Source organism: Hypanus sabinus, chromosome 6, assembly GCF_030144855.1.
Source record: "Hypanus sabinus isolate sHypSab1 chromosome 6, sHypSab1.hap1, whole genome shotgun sequence".
Taxonomy (NCBI): domain Eukaryota; kingdom Metazoa; phylum Chordata; class Chondrichthyes; order Myliobatiformes; family Dasyatidae; genus Hypanus; species Hypanus sabinus.
The window spans coordinates 182,218,890-182,242,250 of NC_082711.1; the positions used below are offsets into that span (position 1 = coordinate 182,218,890).

The 23,361-nt window shown below is 41.0% G+C and overlaps 1 protein-coding gene across 2 annotated transcripts in view; it reads left to right on the forward strand.

Moving 5' to 3' along the window:
- The window catches only part of pigl (phosphatidylinositol glycan anchor biosynthesis, class L), a 107,265-nt gene extending 86,254 nt beyond the window's left edge, over positions 1-21,011 (forward strand). For both annotated transcript variants that reach the window (XM_059973783.1, XM_059973785.1), the window contains one exon: positions 17,198-21,011. In XM_059973783.1, the coding sequence (XP_059829766.1) occupies positions 17,198-17,302 (105 nt within the window). In that variant the 3' untranslated portion in view covers positions 17,303-21,011. The remainder of the gene's footprint in view (positions 1-17,197) is intronic.
- Positions 21,012-23,361: the final 2,350 nt, after the last annotated feature.

Genomic DNA, 23,361 nt, shown 5'->3' on the forward strand with positions numbered 1-23,361 from the left:
AACGTCCGACTTTCAGACAAGTCGTACTTACGAATAGAGGAAAGAGAATGCTGGCCGCCATTTTAAGTCGGATCGTGACACCGTCTTCCATTTTAAGTCGTTGCTGTTGACACTGTATTGAGTGTTTAACTTTGTATTTGGCTTAAATTTTTCTTAGATTCACCCTAACCCTGCCACCCCCCCCCCCCCCCCCCCCCCCATTCCGGTTGGCTGGTGGCACAGTGAGATCAGTACCGGGCTGGAGAACGGAGTTTCCCCAAGTTCAATCCAGTGCTAGACCGTTCCGGTGCTAGATTGATGTCGATCCAGAGACTCCTGTACCATCCATGCTGGGTTGATGTTGAGCTCGCAACTCGACCTCATTAAAAAAAACCCTGCCACGTCCAGTTTAAATTCCTACGCAGAATATTGTGGATGATCAAACACCCAAACCCAGCACAGTCCCCACTTGTCCCATTTAGCCTGTCTCAATGCTGTGGTCCTTAGGACCCAGCAGACCTCGGGAGCTGCCGCCCGCAGTGTTTCTGTTCCATTGATGGGAAGCGATCACAATTGAAAATAAAGTGGAAATAATAAAGCAATTGGAAAGAGGTGAAACGCCATCAGTCATTGGAAAAGCATTAGGCTACAGTCAGTCAACGATCAGAACAATTTTAAAGGATAATGGATAAAGTGAGAATAATGGAGCATTTGAAAGGGGCTGCCTTGATGAAAGCTACAATTATTACTAAACAACGCAGTGGTTTAATTATTGGAATACCCAAGTATCTTAAATGTTTTATATGCACAGAAAGGTAAAATATATACCAAGACAAACATTTGACTAACTGATGCTAAATAATACCAGATGTACTTGTTCCAACTTCCGTACAAATCCAACTTAAAGACGGACTCAGGAATGGAACTCGTACGCAACCCGGGGACTGCCTGTATATAAAAAAATTAACTGCAAACTGAACTGAGAAAAAAAACAAGCTGGGCTATTATATTATAACTGATATAAACAGTACTGTCAATAACTCCACTCCTCTAACCAAATATTTAAAGGTAATAAAAGAGGTTCGGTAAAGGTCGATTTAGCTCATATGAAAGTGTTGAATAAATGGTCTCCAGATTTCCTCAAATTTAATCGAAGGGTCAAAGATAACACTTCAGATTTTCTCTAAATTTAAACAGGATATAATTTAGGAAAACCTTTGGAATGTAGTTGGAGGATTGATCTCTTTCCAGTTCAATAGAATGGATCTTCTAGCCATTAATGTAACAAATGCAATCATCCATCAAGCTGATGGGGATAAATAACTATTATCTACCATTGGTAAGCTAAAAATTGCAGTAATAGGGTGAAGATGTAAATTCTCAAAACTGTTGAAATAATACCAAAAATATCTTTCCAATATTTCTCCAAGAGGGCAAGACCAGAACATGCAAGTCAAAGAGGCTACTTCGGAATGGCGTCTATCACAGATAGGATTAATGTGGAAGTAAAAGCGGGCAAGTTTATCTTTAGACATATGAGCCCTACGCACCACCTTAAATTGTATCAAGGCGTGTTTAGCACATATAGAAGAGTTAACTAAATGTAAAATTTTCTCCCATTTCTCTGTAGGTAAGGGAAGTTGAAGTTCTTTTTCCCATTCATTCTTAATTTTAGACAATAGACAGTAGGTGCAGGAGTAGGCCATTCAGCCCTTCTAGCCAGCACGACCATTCACTGTGATCATGGCTGATCATACACAATCAGTACCCTGTTCCTGCCCTCTCCCCATATCCCTTGACCCTGCTATCTATAAGAGCTCTATCTAACTCTCTTGAAAACATCCAGAGACTTGGCCTCCACTGCCTTCTGGGGCAGAGCACTCCACATATCCACCACTCTCTGGGTGAAAAAGTTTTTCCGCATCTCTGTTCTAAATGGCCTACCCCTTATTCTTAAACTGTGGCCTCTAGTTCTGGACTCACCCATCAGCAGGAACATGCTTCCTGCCTCCAGCGTGTCCAATCCCTTAATCTCATATGTTTCAATCAGATCCCCTCTCAATTCTTTTAAATTCCTGTGTATACAAGCCCAGTCACTCCAATCTTTCAACATATGACAGTCCTGCCATTCCGGGAATTAACCTTGTGAACCTACGCTGCACTCCCTCAATAGCAAGAATGTCCTTCCTCAAATTTGGAGACCAAAACTGCACACAATACTCCAAGTGTGGTCTCACCAGGGCCCTGTACAGCTGCAGAAGGACCTCTTTACTCCTATACTCAATTCCTCTTGTTATAAAGGCCAGCATGCCATTAGCTTTCTTCACTGCCTGCTGTACCTGCATGCTTGCTTTCATTGAAAGATGTACAAGAACACCTAGATCTCGTTGTACTTCCTCTTTTCCTAACTTGACTCCATTTAGATAGTAATCTGCCTTTCTGTTCCTGCCACCGAAATGGATAACCTCACATTTATCCACATTAAACTGCATCTGCCGTACATTCACCCACTCACCTAGCCTGTCCAAGCCTGCATTCTAACATCCTCCTGACATTTCACACTGCCACCCAGCTTTGTGTCATTGGCAAATGTGCTAATGTTACTTTTAATCCCTTCATCTAAATCATTAATGTATATTGTAAACAGCTGCAGTCCCAGCACCTAACCTTGCGGTACCCCACTGGTCACAGCCTGCCTTTCTGAAAGGGACCCGTTAATCGCTACTCTTTGTTTCCTGTCAGCCAGCCAATTTTCAATCCATGTCAGTACTCTGCCCCCAATACCATGTGCCCTAATTTTGCCCACTAATATCCTATGTGGGACTTTATCAAAGGCTTTCTGGAAGTCCAGGTACTCTACATCCACTGGCTCTCCCTTGTCCATTTTCATAGTTACTTCCTCAAAAAATTCCAGAAGATTAGTCAAGCATGATTTTCCCTTCATAAATCCATGCTGACTGACTGATCCTTCTACTGCTATCCAAATGTCATAATTTCCTCTTTTATAATTGACTCCAGCATTTTTCCCACCACTGATGTCAGGCTAACTGGTCTACAATTCCCTGTTTCCTTGCTCCCTTTCTTGAAAAGTGAGACAACATTAGCCATCCTCCAATCCACAGGAACTGGTCCTGAATCTATAGAACATTGGAAAATGATTACCAATGCATCCACGATTTCTAGAGCCACCTCCTTAAATACCCTGGGATGCAGACTATTAGGTCCCGGGGACTTATCAGCCTTCAGACCCAACAGTCTATCCAACACCATTTCTTGCCTAATATAAATTTCCTTCAGTTCATCCATTACCCTAGTTCCTTTGGCCACTATTACATCTGGGAGATTGTTTGTGTCTTCCTTAGTGAAGACAGATCCAAAGTACCTGTTCAACTCATCTGCCATTTCCTTGTTCCCCATAATAAATTCACCCGTTTCTGTCTTCAATGGCCCAATTTTGGTCTCAACTGTTTTTTTGCTATTCACATACTTAAAGAAGCTTTTACCATCTTCCTTTATAATCTTGGCTAGTTTACCTTCGTACCTCATTTTTTTCTTGGTGTATTGCCTTTTTTGTTATCTTCAGTTGCCCTTTAAAAGCTTCCCAGTTCTCCAGTTTCCCGCTCATCTTTGCTATGTTATACTTTTATTTTTACACTGTCCTTTACTTCCCTCGTCAGCCACAGCCTCCCCTTAGGATCTTTCTTCCTCTTTGGAATGAGCCGATCCTGCACCTTCTGCATTATTCCCAGAAATACCTGCCATTGTTGTTCCACCGTCTTCCCTGCTAGGGTTCTGTTCCATTGAACTTTGGCCAGCTCCTCCCTCATAGCTCCATTGTTCCCTTTGTTCAACTGTAATACTGACACATCCAATTTCCCCTTCTTCTCAAATTGTAGCTTAAAACATATCATATTATGGTCACTACCTCCTAATGGCTCCTTCACCTCAAGTTCCCTGATCAAATCTGGTTCATTGCACAACACTAAATCTAGAATTGCCTTCTCCCTGGTAGGCTCCAGTACAAGCTGTTATAAGAATCCATCTCAGAGGCACTCCACAAACTCCCTTTCTTGGGCTCCAGTACCATCCTGATTCTCCCAGTCTACTTGCATGTTAAAATTCCCCATGACAACTGTATCATTACCTTTGCAACATGCCAATTTTAACTCTTCATTCAACTTACACCTTACATCCAGACTACTGTTTGGGGGCCTGTAGGCAATGCCCATTAGGGTCTTTCTACCCTTAGAATTTCTCAGTTCTCTCCATACTGACTCTACATCCCCTGATTCCATGTCCCCCCCTCACAAGGGTCTGAACATCATTCCTTACCAACAGAGCCACCCCACCCCCTCTTCCTGTCAGTCTGTCCTTTCGAGAAGACGCATATCCTTGAACATTCATTTCCCAGGCCCTGTTCGCTTGAAGCCATGTCTCTGTTATTCCCACAACATCATACTTGCCAATTTCCAACTGAGCCTCAAGCTCATCTGCCTATTCCTTATACTTCATGCATTCATGTATAATACTTTTAATTTGTTACTCCCCTCACCTTTCATATCAATTCCTATTTCACTTGGCCATACTATATGATCTCTTGAACTTTCTGCTCCATTGATTCTGTTGTCCATTTTAACTTTTCCTATTTTCACTTTCCCTTTAACTCCATCTTTATATTTCCAGTTCATCCCCTCCCCCCCACTACTTAGTTTAAACTCAAACATGCTGCAGTGGCAAACCTGCCTGGCAGAATGCTGGTCCCCCGCCTATTAAGGTGTAACCCATCCCTTTCGTACAATTTATCCTTACCCCAAAACATACCCCAGTGGTCCAAGAATGTAAATCCATGGTTCCTGCACCAGTTCCTCAGCCACACATTCAGATCCATTATCTCCCTGTTCCTGCCCTCTCCAGCATGAGGAACTGGAAGCAAACAGGAGATAACCACCCTGGAAGTCCTGCTTTTCAGCCTTCTTCTGAGTTCTCTGAAGTCCCACTGCAGAATGTCCTTCCTCTTCTTCCCAATGTCATTTGTGCCAACATGCACTACCACTTCCAGCTGTTCACCTTCACCCTTGAGGATTCCCTGCAATCAGTCCATGATGTCCTGGATTCTAGCACCAGGGAGGCAACACATCATCCTTAAATCTCACCTGTTGCCACAGAAATCCCTTTCCATACCTCTTACTATGGAGTCCCCTACTACCATGGCTCTTCCTGATGTCTGACTCCTCAGCTCTGCTTCTGCACCAATTTTCAACTCACAGACCTGTCTGCCTCTCAGACTGGCAGTATCTTCTGTCTTGACAGTTTCCAAGAGAGTGAACCTGTTTACAAGAGGTACATCCCCCAGGGTCTCCTGTACTTCAAGCACCCTTTCCTTCCTCATCATTGTCCCCTTTCTCTCTTCCAGTATCCTCAGTGTAACAACCTTACCTGTAGGTCCTGTCCAGAAAACTCTCATTTTCACAGATGAACCTGAGGTCATCTAGTTCATTCTTCAGTGCTGCAACATGCTCCTTCAGAAGCTGAATCTGGACACACTTTCCACAGCTGTAGCAGCCAGTGGCACCATCAGTGTCCCTGACCTCCCACATCATGCACATAGCACACTGAATCAGCTTAGCATCCATATCTTCACCCTCTCCAATTGTGGCATATTCTCCTCACCAAAGACCAGCACTTCCCTCAACCAGGCCACTCTGCTAGAGCTCTCCCTCTTTTTATTGGCTTGAGCTTTGCCAGCTGCTTGGTCACCTGACCTCGATTGCCCAATCAGTTGTTTTCTGCTGAGTCTAAGCTATTCAAATCTTGATTGCCAATAAACTGCTAATCAATTCTTGATTGCACAACCCAACTGCCAAAACTGCCAGAATCTCTCGAGCCAAAGACTAGCACTTTCCACACCAGGCACTTCCCTCGACCAAGCTGCTTCCCGACAGACCACTTCTCTGATATATCAGGCTGTATTTTCATGATCATATCATAAATGGTTGCTATTAAACCCTTCTGATAAGGGTTTAAACCTAATTTTTTTCCCGTGATATCGGTTGGGTATGAGTTGGGAAAAGTCTGTAACATATTGTTCAAAAAATTTCTAATTTGTAAGTATCTAAAAAAATGGGATCTGGGTAAATTATATTTATTAGGCAACTGTTCAAAAGACATGAACAGTTATCCATGAATAAGCCACGAAAGCATGTTATACCCTTTGTTTTCCATATCAAAAAGGCTTGGTCCATAACAGAGGGTTGAAAAAAGAAGTTAGATATAACAGGGCTAGATAAAATAAACTTATTCAAACCAAAAAATTTACAAAATTGAAATCATATTCGTAATTTATATTTAATTATTGGATTGACCATTTGTTTATTCAATTTAGAAAGAACAAAGGGAAGCGAAGTCCCTAAAATAGAAACCAATGAGAAACCTTGTACAGATTTACACTCAAGATTTACCCATTGTTGTCTCTGTATGGCTACCAAGTCCTGCGTCCAAAATATTAAATATCGAATATCAATTGCCCAATAGTAAAATCTTAAGTTCGGCAATGCCAAACCACCCTACTTTTTAGACTTATGTAAATATTTTTTACTTAATCTAGGATTTTTATTCTGCCATATATATGAAGAAATTTTCGAGTCAACAATGTCAAAAAATGATTTAGAAATAAAAATTGGTAGCGCTTGAAATAAGTATAAAAATTTAGGTAGAATAACCATCTTAACAGCATTGATTCGACCAACCAATGATAGAGACAATGTGGACCATTTAGTAAACAGTTTAGTAATAAATTAAAGGTAAAAAATTAACTTTAAATAAGTTCTTATGTTTCTTAGTAATTTTAACACCCAAGTAAGTAAAGTTGTCTGTGCCTAATTTAAATGGTAAATGTTTATAAATTGGAACTTGCATATTTAATGGAAATAGTTCACTTTTATTAAGATTCAGTGTATAACCAGTAAAGCAACTAAACTGAGCAAGCAAAGATAAAACTGCAGGAATGGATCTCTCTGGATTAGAAATATATAGTAATAAATCATCTGCGTATAATAATGGCTTATATGTCCCTTTTCCACGAGTAATACCAAAAATGTTAGGTGAATCAGGAATTGCAATAGCTAAAGGTTCTACAGCAATGTCAAATAGTAAAGGACTAAGAGTGTAGCCTTGCCTAGTACCACGAAACAATTGAAAAAAGGGAGAAATTTGATTATTGGTAGATACCAAAGCCAAAGGAATGTGATATATTAATTTAATCCACGATATAAATTTCAGACTAAAATTAAAATTCTCAAGCGTACTAAATAAATATGGCCATTCGACTCTATCAAACGCTTTCTCAGTGTCCAGAGAAATAACACATTCTGGAGATCTAGGTGAAGGAGTGTAAGCTATATTAATTAATTTCCTAAATTAAAAGGTGAGTCATAGATACAGTCAATAACAGATGTAAGTAAATGATGATCAATAAAGAAATAATCAATTCTAGGTTAATTATGATATACATGAAAAAAATATGAAAATTCTTTGTCCTTGTGATATAGAAATTGTCAAATTTCTGAAATTCCAGAGTCAACCATGAAGGAATTGATGAGAGAAGCCGATTTACTCGGTAGTACCTGGTTAGACTTAGATCTGTCCATCGAAGGATTTAAACAACAATTAAAATCTCCACCCATTATTAACATATAATCCTTTGAATTGGGAAGAAATGTAAACAAATGCTTAAAAAATCAGGACAATCAACATTCGGAGCATAACCATCAATCATAACAACTTTTTGGTTAGAAAGTAAGCCAGTAAGAAGCAAAAATCTACCATGCGGATCTGAAATTGTTTCATAATGAATAAACGAAGCTGAAGAATCTATAAAAATAGAAACTCCTCTCACTTTGGCCTGAGAGTTCGAATGATACTGTTGGTCCCTCCAAAACCTAAAGAAACGCAAATTATTCTCTTTCCTCACTTGAGTTTCTTGTGCAAAAATAACATTAACATTCATTCTGCGGAATACTTTAAATACCTTTTTCCGTTTAATAGGATGGTTTAAACCATTTGTATTCCAAGAAACAAAATTAATAGTCTTATCCATTTTGCTAATATCGATCATATAAAGCATAAAAGGTTAACCAGAATACAAACTCATGAGTCCAGAGGAGGAAAAAAGGTTCAAAGAGGAACCGGAAGTTATAACACTTAAGACATTTTTCTAGTTTCCAGTCAGCCCGTTTGAAAAATCTAAGCAAAAAGCAAAAAAAGAAAAAGAGAAAACCCCTCCCCCACCCGCAAAAGCTCGAAGAAGAGCCAAAGAGTGGCCAGCAAGCAAATTAATACTAAATTTACCCCATCTCTCAAGACGGCAGCTCAAAAGGTATGACTGAAAAAGAACAAACCACCCATATTCCAAAAAAAGTGTTACCGTAACAAAAAGAAAACTATAGCAGTTAATGAAAAAACAAATTTTTGAGAAAAAAAACACTAAGCATTTAGAGCGCGAAGCAGGGTACCATTATGAGATTAAGGGTTCGGCACGGACTAGGAGGGCCAAGATGGCCTGTTTCCGTGCTGTGATTGTTATATGGTTATATGGTTATAGATGTAGTATGGCATTCCCCGTAGTCGGCTTGTCAACATACTGTGACAGGAATCCGTCCTGGACACACTGAACAAATTGTGCCCCGTCTAAACCATTGGATCTAATCAGGTGCCAGTCAATATTAGGGAAGTTAAAATCACCCACGATAACAACCCTGTTATTTTTGCACCTTTCCAAAATCTGCCTCCCAATCTGCTCCTCGGTATCTCTGCTGCTACCAAGGATCCTATAGAATACTCCCAATAGAGTAACTGCTCCCTTCCTGTTCATGACTTCCACCCATACTGACTCAAAAGAGGATCCTACATTATCCACCCTTTCTGTAGCTGTAACAGTATCCCTGACCAGTAATGCCTCCCCTCCTCCCGTTTCCCCCCCCCCCCACTCTCTATCCCTTTTGAAGCACTGAAATCTAGGAATATTGAAAATCCATTCCTGCCCTGGTGCCAGCCAAGTCTCCGTAATGGCCACTACATCATAATTCCGTGTATGTATCCAAGCTCTCAGTTCATCACCTTTGTTCCTGATGCTTCTTGCATTGAAGTACACACACTTTAGCCCTTCTACCTTACTACCTTTACATCCTTTATTCTGCTTCTCTTTCCTCAAAGCCTCTCTATATGTTAGATCTGGCTTTACTCCATGCACTTCTTTCACTGCTCTATCGCTCCGGGTCCCATCCCCCTTGCAAATTAGTTTAAACCCTCTTGAACCATGCTAGCAAACCTACCTGCAAGGATATTGTTCCACCTCGAGTTCAGGTCCCCAATGTCGACATCTCTCCTTTTCCCTGCCCCACTTTTCACCACAGTGTCAGGCTCAGTGCCAGAGGCCCTGCCACCGTGGCTCACACCTGGTTGGTTGTCTCAGCCAACAGCATCCAGGATGGTATACTTATTATTTAGGGGAATGGCTACAGGGGTGCTCTGCACTACCTGTCTACTCACCTTCGCTTCCCCCCTTCTGTCACCCAACGACCTGCTTCCAGCAGCCTAGGTGTGTCTACCTCCCTGTAGCTCTCATCTATGACTGCCTCATTCTCCCTTATGAGTCGAAGGTCATCTAGCTGCTGCTCCAGATCTCTTACACGGTCTTTCATATCACCTAGCCGCATGCACCTCAGATTCAGATTCAGTTTATTGTCATTTAGAAACCACAAATGCAATACAGTTAAAAAATGAGACAACATTCCCACAGTATGATATCACAAAAGAATATGACAAAACAGACTACACCAGAAAATCCACATAACGTTTGGCAATCCGCAAACTAGAGTCCGGAGAGGCTGCTGCGTATTAATATCGCGCTACCGTCTAGCGCGTTCCCCGGAAAGGAGCTCCAAATCCACTAGACAAAAACAAGACCAAAAACTAAAGCTACAAGACCTGCACAAAACCACATAATTACAAAATAGTTACAACAGTGCAAACAATAGCATAATTGATTAAAAAAAAACAGACTATGGGCACAGTAAAAATAGTCCAAGATGTTAAAGGACTGTAAGTTCAAAAGAAATCACCACAGTTTCCACAAGTCCCCAGGGTCCCGACAGACTCACCATCCCACACTGGTGACAGAAGACAGTACCCCCGCTATGGACTTCCAAGGCGCCGCCCGTCTCAGCCTCGCAGACGCAGCACACAATTGAAGCTCCGTCGAAACCAGCCTCACAGATGCAGCACACACCGAAAGCCACCTGAGTCCGTCGAACCTCCAAGCCGACAACCATTCCCTCCAGCACAGCTTCTCCAAGCACCATCCTCTGCCGAGTGTATTAAGACGGCTCCGCCAACGGCCATCGGCAATGCGACCCCAAGGACTAGGGCCTGTTCTTCCCAGCAGAGTCCCGGACCTCACAGCAGCAGCAGCAACGAAAAAGGTCTTCCTGGAATTTCCCGGTGTTTCTCCGTGCTTCCACGTCCATTTTCAATCTATTATGATTGCGCACGGCACCCCACTTCACCAATAACAGATAATCAGTTCCGGAGTGGCCAATGCAAGCTGCGTCACGCCACCATCTTGGATCTTTTTATGCCACTTATGGCAGATGTGACTGCAGGAGAGGGGAGTTCCCCCAAGACTGCCACATCTCACACGACAGGCACATCACCATCTCAGGAGGCGTTGTAAAGCCTAATTGGGAGCAAGTTCATCCTCCGCCTCTTCTCATCGAAGCCCCTCAAGTCAAAGCCTCAGAGCTCCATTCCTTCACTGGCCCACTCTCTTACTGGCCGCTCCGCTTGAGCTACCCCTCTATTTATTTGGTTGAGCTTTTCAAACTGCTTGGTCACCTGACCTCAATTGCCCAATCAGCTGCTTTCTGCTGAGTCTGAGCTATTCAAATATTGTTTGTCTAATCAACTGCTTTCTGCTGAGCTATTCAAATTTTGATCAACTTGATTGCACAGTCCAACTGCCAAAACTGCCAGAATTTCTCGAGTCAAAGCCTCAAAGCTCCACTCCTTCACTGGCCCACTCACACACTGGCTGCTTTACACTTTCTTCTCACGTATATCCCATTGTAACAGGTTTTTTTAAAATTCTCTTGTAATTTATTTGATTTCTTTTCACTAACTGCTTTCCACAATGCATCCCCCAGGTCTCTGACCCTCCGCTCTCAACCTTTTCTATACATTCCTGAAAATTAGGCCATTTTCTTAATATATAACTATGAAAGTAATCTTTCCAGTCCTCTGAATCCCCTAGGTTCTTTTGGTCCCTTCCTTTTCCTTTTAATATCCTAACCTAGTAGGTGGTACAGCTCAAAAATAGAGCCTCAGACTTCTATTCTTTTTGAGCACACCCTGGAACGCTAAAACATATAGACCATTCATCAATGGAACTAGGTTAGGAAACTCACGACGCAACTCTTAATTGATTGAAGCTCGCACTTTATTTTCTCCGCGCAAATAACAATGTAACTATGTTGACCCCAGGCCAACAAGTTAAAATGTGAATTTTACTGTCCCCTTTATACCAATATTCACTGAGACCACTTTTTTGATTTATAACACTGAAATGGGGATCTCCCATTGGACAAGCGATCAACCTTTTTTCTCAGCTGCTAGCATGGGGTTTTTCCTTCTGATGGTTAATCTTCAAAGTTATCTCTACTTTACATTCAAAGCTTCTGCTTCTATATTCATTCCTTACCAGTTCAAATGTTGCATGTCAGTGTTATTGGCTATGGGTCATCTGACTGACGTCTAACACTTCCCAATAGATGTAATCCAAGGGCTGAACAACTTCATGTCTCAGTTGACTTCATTTTTTCTGTTCGATTCTGGTTCAAACCCATCAATCCAGATCACTCAGACACTGGGCCAAGAAAATGAGATTACTTCTGCAAACCTGCAAATGTACACAATACACGGTTTATCTGAGAATGATCTCAGGTTTAGCAGGTCGATAGCAAAAACTACTTGTTTCCACTTTCACGAGGAAATGTGCGGATGCTGGAAATTCAAGCAACACACATAAAATGCTGGTGGAACATTAGTCCAGAGCAAGAATCAGTTCTCAAACAGTTCACAAGATGAAGGTTACAGAGTAGCTTCACAAAATGGCAGCCTCCATTTCTTCAACCACATGGTAAGAACAAAGACAATTGGTTTGTCTGCTTCCACTGTCCTTGACCCATTTGAGTTCAGTGGTTTCCTCCATATTTAACTCCTCCATGGCCAATAACAGAATGCAATTGAAAAAGCAATAAGGATAGAAAAGATAAAATATGAAAGTAAGCTAGCAAATAATATAAAAGAGGACACCAAAAGTTTTTTCAGATATATAAGAGTAAAAGGGAGGTAAGAGTGATATTGGACTGCAAGAAGATGATGCTGGAGAGGGAATTATGGGCGGGGGGGGGGGTCACAACAAAATGGCAAAACAACTCAATAAGTAGTTTGTGGCGGACTCCACCAGCAGTATGCCAGAAATTCAAGAGTGTCAGGGGACCAATATTCTTATGGTCAGGTTTACTAGAGCTGTTGGAAGAGGGTTAAACTAATATGGCAGGGATGGGAGCCAGTATGATAGAGCTGAGGATGAGCCAGCAGGTTTACAAGTAGATGATGGATGTAACATGAATGTAAGGAAGGACAAGCTAATGATTGGGTACAAATGCAGACAGAGCAAAGAGTTAAATTATACCACTGAGGCAAAATTAAAAAGGGCAAAGAATGCAGGACTGATGGTGCTGTATTTAAATGCATATAGCATTCAGAAGAATGTGGATGAACTCATGGTGCAATTAGAGATTGGTTGGTATGACATTATGGGCATCACTGAGTTGTGGCTGAAAGAAGGCCATAGTTGGAAACTTAACATCAAAGGATGTACTTTGTATCAAAAGGACAGGCAGGAAGGCATAGACAGTGATGGGGCTCTGCTGCTAAGAGATGGAATTACATCTTTAGAAAGAGGCTACAAAGGATCAGAGAATGTCAGATCTTTGTGGGTGGAGTTAAGAAACTCCAAAGGTAAAAAACCATGATGGGAATCATATATAAGCCTCCAAATATTGGCCAAGATGTGGGGTTGAGATTGCAAAGGCAGTAGGAAAAGGCATGTAATAAGGGTAATGACACAATCGTAATAGGGACTTCAATATGCAAGCTGATTGGGAAAACCAGGTTGGTGCCAGATTGCAAGAGAGGGGATTTGTTGAATGCCTATGAGATGGCTTTTTAGAGCCATTTATGCTTGAGCCTACCAGGGGAAAGGCCATCTTAGATTGGGTGTTGTGTAACAAACCAGATTTTATTTGTCAGATTAATGTAAAGGAATCTTTAGGAGGCAGTGATCATAATATAATTGAATTCATACTGCAATTTGAGAGGGAGAAGCATAAGTCATGCGTATCAGTATCACAATGGAATCAAGGGAATTAGAGGCATGAGAGAGGAACTTGCATGGATAGATTGGAGGAGGATACTGACTGGGATGATAGCAGAGCAGAGGTGGCCAGAGTTTCTGGGAATAGTTCAAAAGGCGCAGGATAGACGTATCCCACAGAAGAAGTAGTTCTCAAATGGCAGGGGTAAGCAACCATGGCTAACAAGGGAATTAAGAACTTTCTGTATAAAAGCCAAAGAAAGGGCATATAAGGTAGCAAAAGTGAGTGGGAATTTGGATGACTGGGCAGCTTTTAAAATCCAACAAAAGGCAACTAAAAAGCTATAAGAAGGAAAAAGATGAAATATGAGAGCAAAGTAGCCAATAATGTAAAGCAGAATACTAAACGTTTTTTCAGTTATATAAAGAGTAAAAGGGAGGTGTGAGTTGATAATGGGCCACTGGAAAATGATGCTGGCAAGGTAGTAATGGGGGACAAAGAAATGGCAGATAAACTTAATAGGTACTTTGCATCAGTATTCACTGTGGAAGACACTAACAGTGTGCCAGAGGTCCGTGAGTGTCAGGGAGCAGGAGTGAGTGCCATTGCTATCACAAAGGAAAAGGTGCTAGGCAAACTCAATGGTCTTAAGGTAAATAAGTCACCTGGACCAGGTGGACTTCATCCCAGAGTCCTGAGAGAGATTGCTGAAGAGAAAATGGATGCATTGGTCATGATCTTTCAAGAATCACTTGATTCTGGCATGCTCCCAGCAGATTAGAAGATTGTAGATGTCACTCCACTCTTTAAGAAGGGAGGCAGACAAAAGAAAGGAAATTGTAGGCCACTTAGCCTAACTTAACTTTAAAAATGTTGGAGTCCATTATTAAGGATGAGGTTTCGGGGTACCTGGAGACTAATAAGTCAAAGTCATCATGGTTTCTGATAAGGGAAATCTTGCCTGACAAATCTGTTCGAATTCTTTGCGGAAGTAACAAGCTGCACGGTCAAAGGAGAGGCAGTGGATATCATTTACTTGGATCTTCAGGAGATATTTGATAAGGTGCCACATGTGAGACTGCTTAACAAGATAAAATCCTATGGCATTACTGGAAAGATACTGGTGTGGTTAGAGGAATGGGTGACAGGCAGGAGGTAGCGAGTGGGAATAAAGGAGGACTTTTCTGGTTGGTTGCCAGTGACTAATGGTATTCCTCAGGGGTCAGTATTGGAACCACTACTTTTAACATTGTTTGTCAATGATTTGGAGAAAGGAATTGATTACTTTGTGGCAAAGTTTGTAGCTGATACTAAGATTGGTGGAGGGGTAGATAGTGCTGAGGAAGCAATGTAATTGCAGCAGGACTTGGACAAATTGGAAGAATGGGCAAAAAAAGTGGCAGATGGAATACAGTATTGGGAAATGTATGATAATGCATTTAGGTAAAAGGAACAATAGTGCAGACTGTTATCTAAATGGGGAGAAGGTTCAAACATCAGAGGTGCAGAGGGACTTAGGAGTCCTTGTGCCAGACTCCCACAAGGTTAATTTATAGGTTGTGTCTGTGGTAAAGAAGGCAAATGCAGTGTTGGTACTTATTTCAAAGGGAATAGAATATAAAAGCAAGGAGATAATGCTGCGGCTTTATAGGACACTAGTCAGGACACACTTGGAGTATTATCAATGGTTTTGGGCCCCCTATTTCAGAAAGGGTGTGTTGTCATTGGAGGAGGTTCACGAGGATGATTCTGGGAATGAAGGGGTAAACATATGAGAAGCATTTGGCAACTTTGGGCTTGTACTCAATGGAATTTAGAAGAACGTGGAAGGATCTCATTGAAACCTACCAAATGTTGAAATGTCTTAGGTAGGGTGGATGTGGAGAGGATGTATCCAGAACTAGGGACCCCAGCCTCAAGATTGAGAGGATACCTTTTAGAACGGAGGTAAGGAGGAATTTCTTTTAGCAGATAGTTGTAAATCTTGGAATGCTGTGCCACAGACTGCAGTGAAGGCCAAGCCCTTGGGTATATTTAAAGCGGAAGTTGATCATTTCCTGATTTATCAGGGCATCAAAGGATTTGGCAAGAAGGCAGGTGTATGGTGTTGAGTAGGATCTGGGATCAGCCATGCTAGAATAGTAGAGCAGATCCAATGGGCTGAATGGCCTAATTCTGCTCCTATGTCTTTTGGTCTTTTGGGATAGAAATGAGAATAGTTGCGATTACTAAGGAGAAAGTGCTTGGGAAGCTGAAAGGTGTGAGATCAGCAGAACCAGTTGGACTACATCCCAGGGTTCTGAAAGAGGTAACTGAGGAGATTGTTGCAGCATTAGTAAAGATCCTTCATGAATCACTAGATTATGGAATGTGTCCAGAGTAATGGAAAAATGCAAATCTCACTCCACACTTCCAGAAGGGAGAGAGGCAAAAGACAGGAAATTATTGGCCAGGTAACCTGACTTAAGTGGTTGGGAAGATGTTGGAGTTCATTATTAAGGATGAGGTTTTGGGGTACTTGGAGCAGAAACTAAAAAAAGACAGCATTGTTTCCTTAAGGGTGCCTGACAAATCTGTTGGAATTCTTTGAGGAAATATCAAGTAGGATAGACAAAGGGGAGTCAGTGGATATTGTTTACTTGGATTTTTCAAAGGCCTTTGACAAGGTGCCTCAAATGAGACTGCTTAAGAAGATTGGTTGACTAGCATGAGGTAAAGAATGGAAATACTTTCTGTTTAGCTGCCATTGACTAGTGGTGCTCCGCAAAGGTCAATGTTGGGACTACTTTTTTTTTACGTTATACGTCAGTTTTATGGATGATGAAATTGTTGGCTTTGTGTTAATTTTGTGGATGATATGAAGGTAGGTGGAAGCAGGGAGTCTGCAGAAGGACTTGGACAGATTAGGAGAATGGGCAAAGAAGTGGCAGATGGAATACAGCACAGGGAAGTATATAGTCATGCACTTTGGTAGAAGGAATAAAGATGTAGATTATTTTCTAAATAGGGAGAAAGTTAAGAAATCTGATCTTCAAAGGAATCTGGGAATCCTCAGGCAGGTTTCCCTAAAGATTAACTTGCAGGTTGAGCTTGTGGTAAGGAAGGGAAAGCAAGAAAGGGGATGAAGTGGGACGAGAAAGGGAGAGGAATCCTCCTGTTCCTTCTCTTCCCATCAGCTCAAGTTGTTAGAAATCACCCTTCTCTGCTTCCTTCAACTCTTCTCAGCTCCAGCCTGCAACAGAATGAACTGCAGCACGTCTGGATCCTGTTTGCTATGGGTGCTTGCAGTTCTCCCACCTGCTGGTTAGCCCAGAGCTGTCCCTGCCCTGGACCTGCGAGATGGGACAGCACAAGAAGCAGTCTTATTCTGAGGCTAACTTGTGTCTGTGGCATGGGTGACAGGTTACCTTACAGAAAACTTTGCTATGTATCTTGCAGTTTTTTTTCCAGTGATCTATGCTTTTTATCATTTCAAACCAGATGAGAGGGTCTGCATGTGCTTGACTGATGCAAGGGTTTGGTTTTCCTGGGTTTTCAGGAAAGGTTACTCTTTACTGTGCTGTCCTGCCCAGGGAGTGTAAAATGGGTCAGCATAAAGGGAGCTTTACTCTGTATCTGCCAGAAATATTCCCTTGCCCCAGTTTATCTGAGAAGTTGGTGGTAAGCATGTGCGCTTGGTGATGAGTGTTTTGAATTGTAGCATGTTAAAGCTGATGCAAAGTGATACCTTCTCTGTGGTTTCCTGTTACAGAAATAATTACTGCTTTTTCTTTTACCTTTTGCAGGCAGCGATGTATTGTCATCAAAGTCAGCTGTTGTGGTTCCGTTGCTTCTACCTGCAGTTTTCTCGTTACATGGTTATAAACACTTTCCATTTACTTTCACATTGATGACAATGGTGTGTGTGGTGGTCCATTCATTCGTCAAATTGTTCAAGGTCAGTTTTCCAAGGAAAAGGCCATTTCCTGACAATCTGATTACACAACTGGATAAAATACTATTAGCCCTATGTGCTGCCATTATATTTCCACAAAATTTCAACTGAAATCATGACAACAAAGAATTGGTCATCCACATTACGCAGTTGTGTCCTCCATTCTATTTTATTTATTGATCCAGTTGCTTTTTATTGGGCTAAAATATGAAGAATGCTGTACAGAAGCTAAATAGGATCTCAGGTTTTTTCAGGTGGCTGTTGTGCTTATAATTTCCAATTCCCATCTATCCCAACCAAATTCCCATTTTCTTATCAAGAATCTATCAGCCTCTGCCTTAAAAATAGCCAAAAATTCATCTTGCACCACCTTTTGAAGAAGAGTTGTAAAGGCTCACAAGTCTTGGAGAGGAAAATCTTGTTTCATCTCTATCTTAACTGGGTGGCCCCTTTAATGGTTTGGATGAGAATGTTGTTGGCCTGGTCAGTAAATTTACAGATGACACCAATATTTTTGGTGCAGTGAGCAGAAAAGAAGATTACAACAGGATCTAGATCAACTGAAAGAATAAGCCATGGAACGGCAGCTGGAATGTAACTTGGACAAATGCAAAGTGTTGTATTTTGAGAAATTAAACCAGGGTAGGACTTAGACAGTAAATGGCAGGGCTCGGAGAGTGCTGTAGAATGCAGAGACCTTCATGTACATGCACATACAGGTGGCCCTCTTTCCCAACATTCGCTTTATGACACTTTGCTTTTACGAAAGACCTACATTAATACCTGTTTTTGCTGACCCACAGAGGAAAAAAAAGACAACTGCTTTAAACATGTGTTTACCTCGAGAAAGACTACCATGACCATGAAGCCTTGTGCGGGCAGTTGTGTGCGCATGTGTGTACGTGCATGCATGCCGATTTTTTTCTACATATCGGTTTTGGCTGGCTGTCATCCCTATTAACTACACTGTTCATACAATATTTCTACTTTATATAGGCTGTGTATTTATCATATCATTCCTGCTTTTACTGTATGTTTGTGTTATTTTAGGTTTTATGTGTTATTTGGTATGATTTGGTAGGTTATTTTTTGGGTCTGGGGATGCTCAAAAAATTTTCCCGTATAAATAAATGGTAATTGCTTCTTCGCTTTACACAACTTCAGCTTACAAACAGTTTCATAGGAACGCTCTACTTTCGGATAGCAGGGGAAACCTGTACTTCAATAAAAGTGAAACATAGGTAGACAAGGTTGTGAAGAAAGCATTTGTCACACTGGCCTTCATCAGTCAGGACACTGAGAACAAGCGTTGGAATGAAATGTTACAATTGCACATAATTTTGATGAGATCACACTTACTTGCAGGTCTGGTTACCTATGGGAAGGATATCATTAATTAAGAAAGGTTTCAGGAATGTTTCACAAGGACATTAATATGGTGAGAGGGGTTGAGTTATGAGAGACTTTTTCGCCTGGAATATAGAAGGCTCAGAAATGACGTTATATACATTTATAACATCATAAGGGACTGAGGTAAGGTGAATGGTCATAGTCTATTTCCCAAGAGAGTGGGGTCAAAAACTTGACACACAGATATAAGGTGAGAGGGGAAAGATTTACAAGGGATCTGAGGGGTAGGTTTTTCACACAGCAGGTGATAGGTATATGGAACAAACTGCTAGAGGTAGTAGTTGTGGGTGCAAACATAAAGTTTAAAAGACATTTAGACAGGTATATAGATAGGAAGACTTTAGAGGGATGTGGGCAAATGGGACCAGCTTAGGTAGGCAACTTGATTGGATGGGATTTGTTGGGTTGTAAGGCCTGATTTCCTGCTGTCTGTCCCTCCTAATTTTGAACACCTCAATTAGATCTGCTTTCCCTTAAATGGTCCAGCACATCATACCAGTTATACTGTTGATTTGATCACATTCATTGCTTTCAATAACAGTTTGCAACAGTTAGGATTTACGAGCACAAACAAAGTGAAGATTTGTTCTGTGGTGCCTACCTTGTAGCGCTGGAACCATGAGATCCTAATCAGTTTCATTGCACAAATTCTGCAGCTAAATGAAAATTCATTATGTTGAGCACAGACATAAAAGCCTGTACCTGTGTTGTACTGTATATATCCATTGACCTAGAATCATGATAATGTGATGAGAAGAAGGTCTGATCTATGAAGTATCCCTCTCTCATCAATTTCTTGTCCCTTAAGGTTGGAGACACTCCTTTGGTTGGTAGAACTTGTAAGAAACAATGAATTGTCAGTCCCCCTATATAATGAATTGTTGGTAACCCTTTTAACCAGCTAAATTCATAAACTGAATCTTTCAATCATAACTAAATTGTTAGAACTGAATTAAAGCTTTGACAAACACAAGATTAGAAAAGCCAACAGGATACCCTGTTCCTTGCATTAGTCACTGACATCTTTATCCTCTTACAGTTTGTAGATTTAACATTGATAGTGTTACTTTTTCAACCTTTAATTGGAGCTAAATCAAAATTCAAAAGAATTCCTCAATGAAAGATTGCTTTCTGCACAGTGGAAAGTATGCTCAGTGGCCACTTTATTAGGTATTAGGTACCCATGTGCACCTTGCTAATTCCAATTTAACCAGCCAATCAAGTGGCAGCAACTCAATGCATAAAAGCATGCAGACATGGTCAAGAAGTTCAATTGGTGTTCAGACCAAACATCAGAATTGGGAATAAATGTCATCTGATTGATTTTGAGTGTGGAATGATTGTTGCTGTCAGGCAGGGTGGTTTGAATATCTTAGAAATTGCTGATCTCCTGAAATTTTCATGCACAAGTCTCAAGAGTTCACAAGAATGGTGTGGAAAACAAAAAAAAACTTACAGTGATTGGCTGTTCTGTGGGTGAAAACACCTTTTCAATGAGAGGTCAGAGAAGAATGGCCAGATTTGTTCAAACTGACAGGAAGGTGACTGTAACTCATATAACCACACGTTACGTCGGAGTGCAGAAGAGCACAACATGTGGAACCTCGAAGTGAATGGGCTACAGTACCAAAAGACCACAAACATACACTCAGAGGCCACTTTATTAGTACAGGAGGTACCAAATAAAGTGGCCACAGAGTGTATACTGACTCATTGTATCACAGCCTGGTATGGAAACCCTAATACCCTTCTATGGAAAAGCCAACGAAAAACAGATACAACCCAGTCTATTACAGAAAAAACCCATCCCACCATTGACCACATCTATAATCCATCATCAAGGACCCCCACGAGCAGCTCTCTTCTTGCTGTTGCCATCAGGAAGGAGGTACAGGAGTTTCAGGTCCCACATCACCAGGACCAAGAACAATTATTACCCTCAACCATTAGGCTCCTGAACCAGCATGGATAACTTCACCCACCACAACTCTGAAGTGACTTCACAACTTATGGACTCACTTTCAAGGATTCGACAACTCATGTTCACAATATTATTTATTATTATTATTATTTACTTTTTTGATTTTGCAGAGTTTGTCTTTTGCAGATTGGTTGTCAGTTTGTAGTGCTTCACTGATTCTATTATATTTCTTTGTTCTACTGTGAATTCCTGCTAGAAAATGAATCTCAGGGTAGTATATGGTACATAGGGTTCATATAAGTACTTTGATAATAAATTTACTTTGAAGTTTGAACTTTGAATTAACCTGTAATTATTACTGAATTTCTTGAGTTTCTGATCTACCTCTATAACTACTGCTCCAGTGTTGTTTGTTCACCTGGATGATTCTTCTGCACCAACTCTGCTGTACCATGTGTACCTCCTGTCATAGCACTCACTACTACCGTAGCTATTAAACACATACATAAATACATTCCCAGGGTTCTAGACTTACTTGGGTTATATTCCTACCTGGAGGTTACATTTATCCTTGATATGCTTAGATTTTTATCCCTGGATATACTCTGGAATGTTATTTGGGTGCAGGATGTAGTCATGAAGTACTTTCCAAAGCTGGGGGTATATTTGAGAACTTGTACAAACATTATATTCCAAGGATTTGTATATGGGAATTCATGTTTGACAAATAGTAAGTTCTTTGAGAACCAAGAAGGTAGGTGAGGGTAGGATAGTGGATGTTGGCTATATGGACTTTACACAAGACCTTTGATAAGATCCTTCATGACAATCTTGTCTGGAAGGTTTGATCACATGGGATTCGTGGGAGATAGTGCATTAGATTCATAATTAGCTCAGTGATAGGATGCCAAGGGTTGTTTCTATATCTGTATATCTAACACTTTGCCACAGTGGTCAATACTGGGCCTTTGTGGTCTGTAATTTATATAAAAGATTTGGATATGCGTGTACAATGCAAATAGAGTAGAAGGTTATGAAAAATTACAGGCATCCGTCTCAGCTAGGGTAAGCAAATAGCTTTTAATCCAGATGAGGTGTTGTATTTCAGGCGATCAAATCAGGGTAGGATTTAGACTGTGAATGATAGGACCCTGGGCAGTGTTATGGAACAAGGGGACAAAGGATTGCAAGTTCATAGTTTGTTGAATGTGTTACAGGTAGATAAGGTGGAGAAGAAGGTGTTTGGCACACCAACCTTCATCAGTCTGGGCATTAAGTATAGGTGTTTGGAAGTTATGTTGCAGTTATATAAGACATTGGTGAGGCTACACTTGGAGTACTCTGCACAGTTTTGATTACACTATTATTAAACTAGAAAGTGTACAGATAAGATTTAGCAGGATGTTGCCTGGACTTGGGATCCTGAATCACAAGGGGAAGTGGTATTAATCCCTGTATCGTAGGAGATTAAGGTGTGATCTGATAGAGGTATATAAGGTCATGTGTGGTATTGACAGGGTAAAACTAGATCATCTTTTTCACAGGGAAGGTTCTAAAACAATGAGAGCATCAGAGATGAGAGATTTAAAAGACATTAGGGGCAACTTCTTCACACAAGGGTGGTGCGTATTTGGAATGAGCTACCAGAAATAGTGGGTGAGGTTGGCACATTAGCAACATTTTAAAAACCATTTAGATAAGTGCATGGCCAAGAAAGGTTTAGAGGGCTAATGTGTGATTTGCAACACAGTTGGCATGGACTATGACTATGTGATTAAGGGGTACATTTTCAGAGTTATGAGGTTTATACCCAAAGTATATTCTTATGGTGTTTTGTATATTCTTGCATTGCGCTGTTATTTTAGACATGGGTATATTATTGTTGTGAACATAGAAAATATGTTTCCAGGATGTATTCCTTGGATGAGGTTTCTGTTCATGAGCTTAGTGGGTATTCTGGGTGCATTCCTGGGGTGCAGTATATCATCCAGGTTCGTATGCTTAGATCTGGGATATATTCCCCAGATTTGGAGTATATTCCTTAGGTGCATTCTCAGAGTAGTATTTCTTAGTGTATTCCCCTAGAGTGTAGGATATATTCCTGTACATTATTCACTGGATAGTTGGATTGCAACTAATCGCTGAACAGGAGTACGAAAAGAGAGATACCTTTTCGATCAGGTCCACACTCAAGATTAAAAAGGCAGAACTCTGCAACAGTTTTTTGGGAGTTGGAAGGACCAATTGCTGAGCAGGATTCATTAGAAAGGGCAAACAAAAAAACGTAAGTGCAAATGGAGAGGTCATTGTGAGTGAACCAGTGTTTAGTGCTTTGGCTCATTAGGCTTGGGCGAGATAATTATCTGGTAAGTTTCCCTTTTGATTCTTAATTCGTTGTCTGTTACGACATAGTGGTATAGTGAAAATGGTTTTGGAGCAGTGTTTTGTTCTGTGTGTGAGATGTGGGAATTCTAGATCTCCATTCTCCTGAATAACCACATCTGCACTAGGTGCATCAGGCTAGAGCTCCTCAAAGAACATAACGAGGAACTGGAGCTGCAGCTTGATGACCTTCGGCTCATCTGAAGAATGAGGAGGTGATAGATAGGAACTGCAAGGAGGTAGTTACCCATAGGTTGCAGGAGGCAGGTAACTGGGTGACTATCAGGAGAGGAAGGGAAATA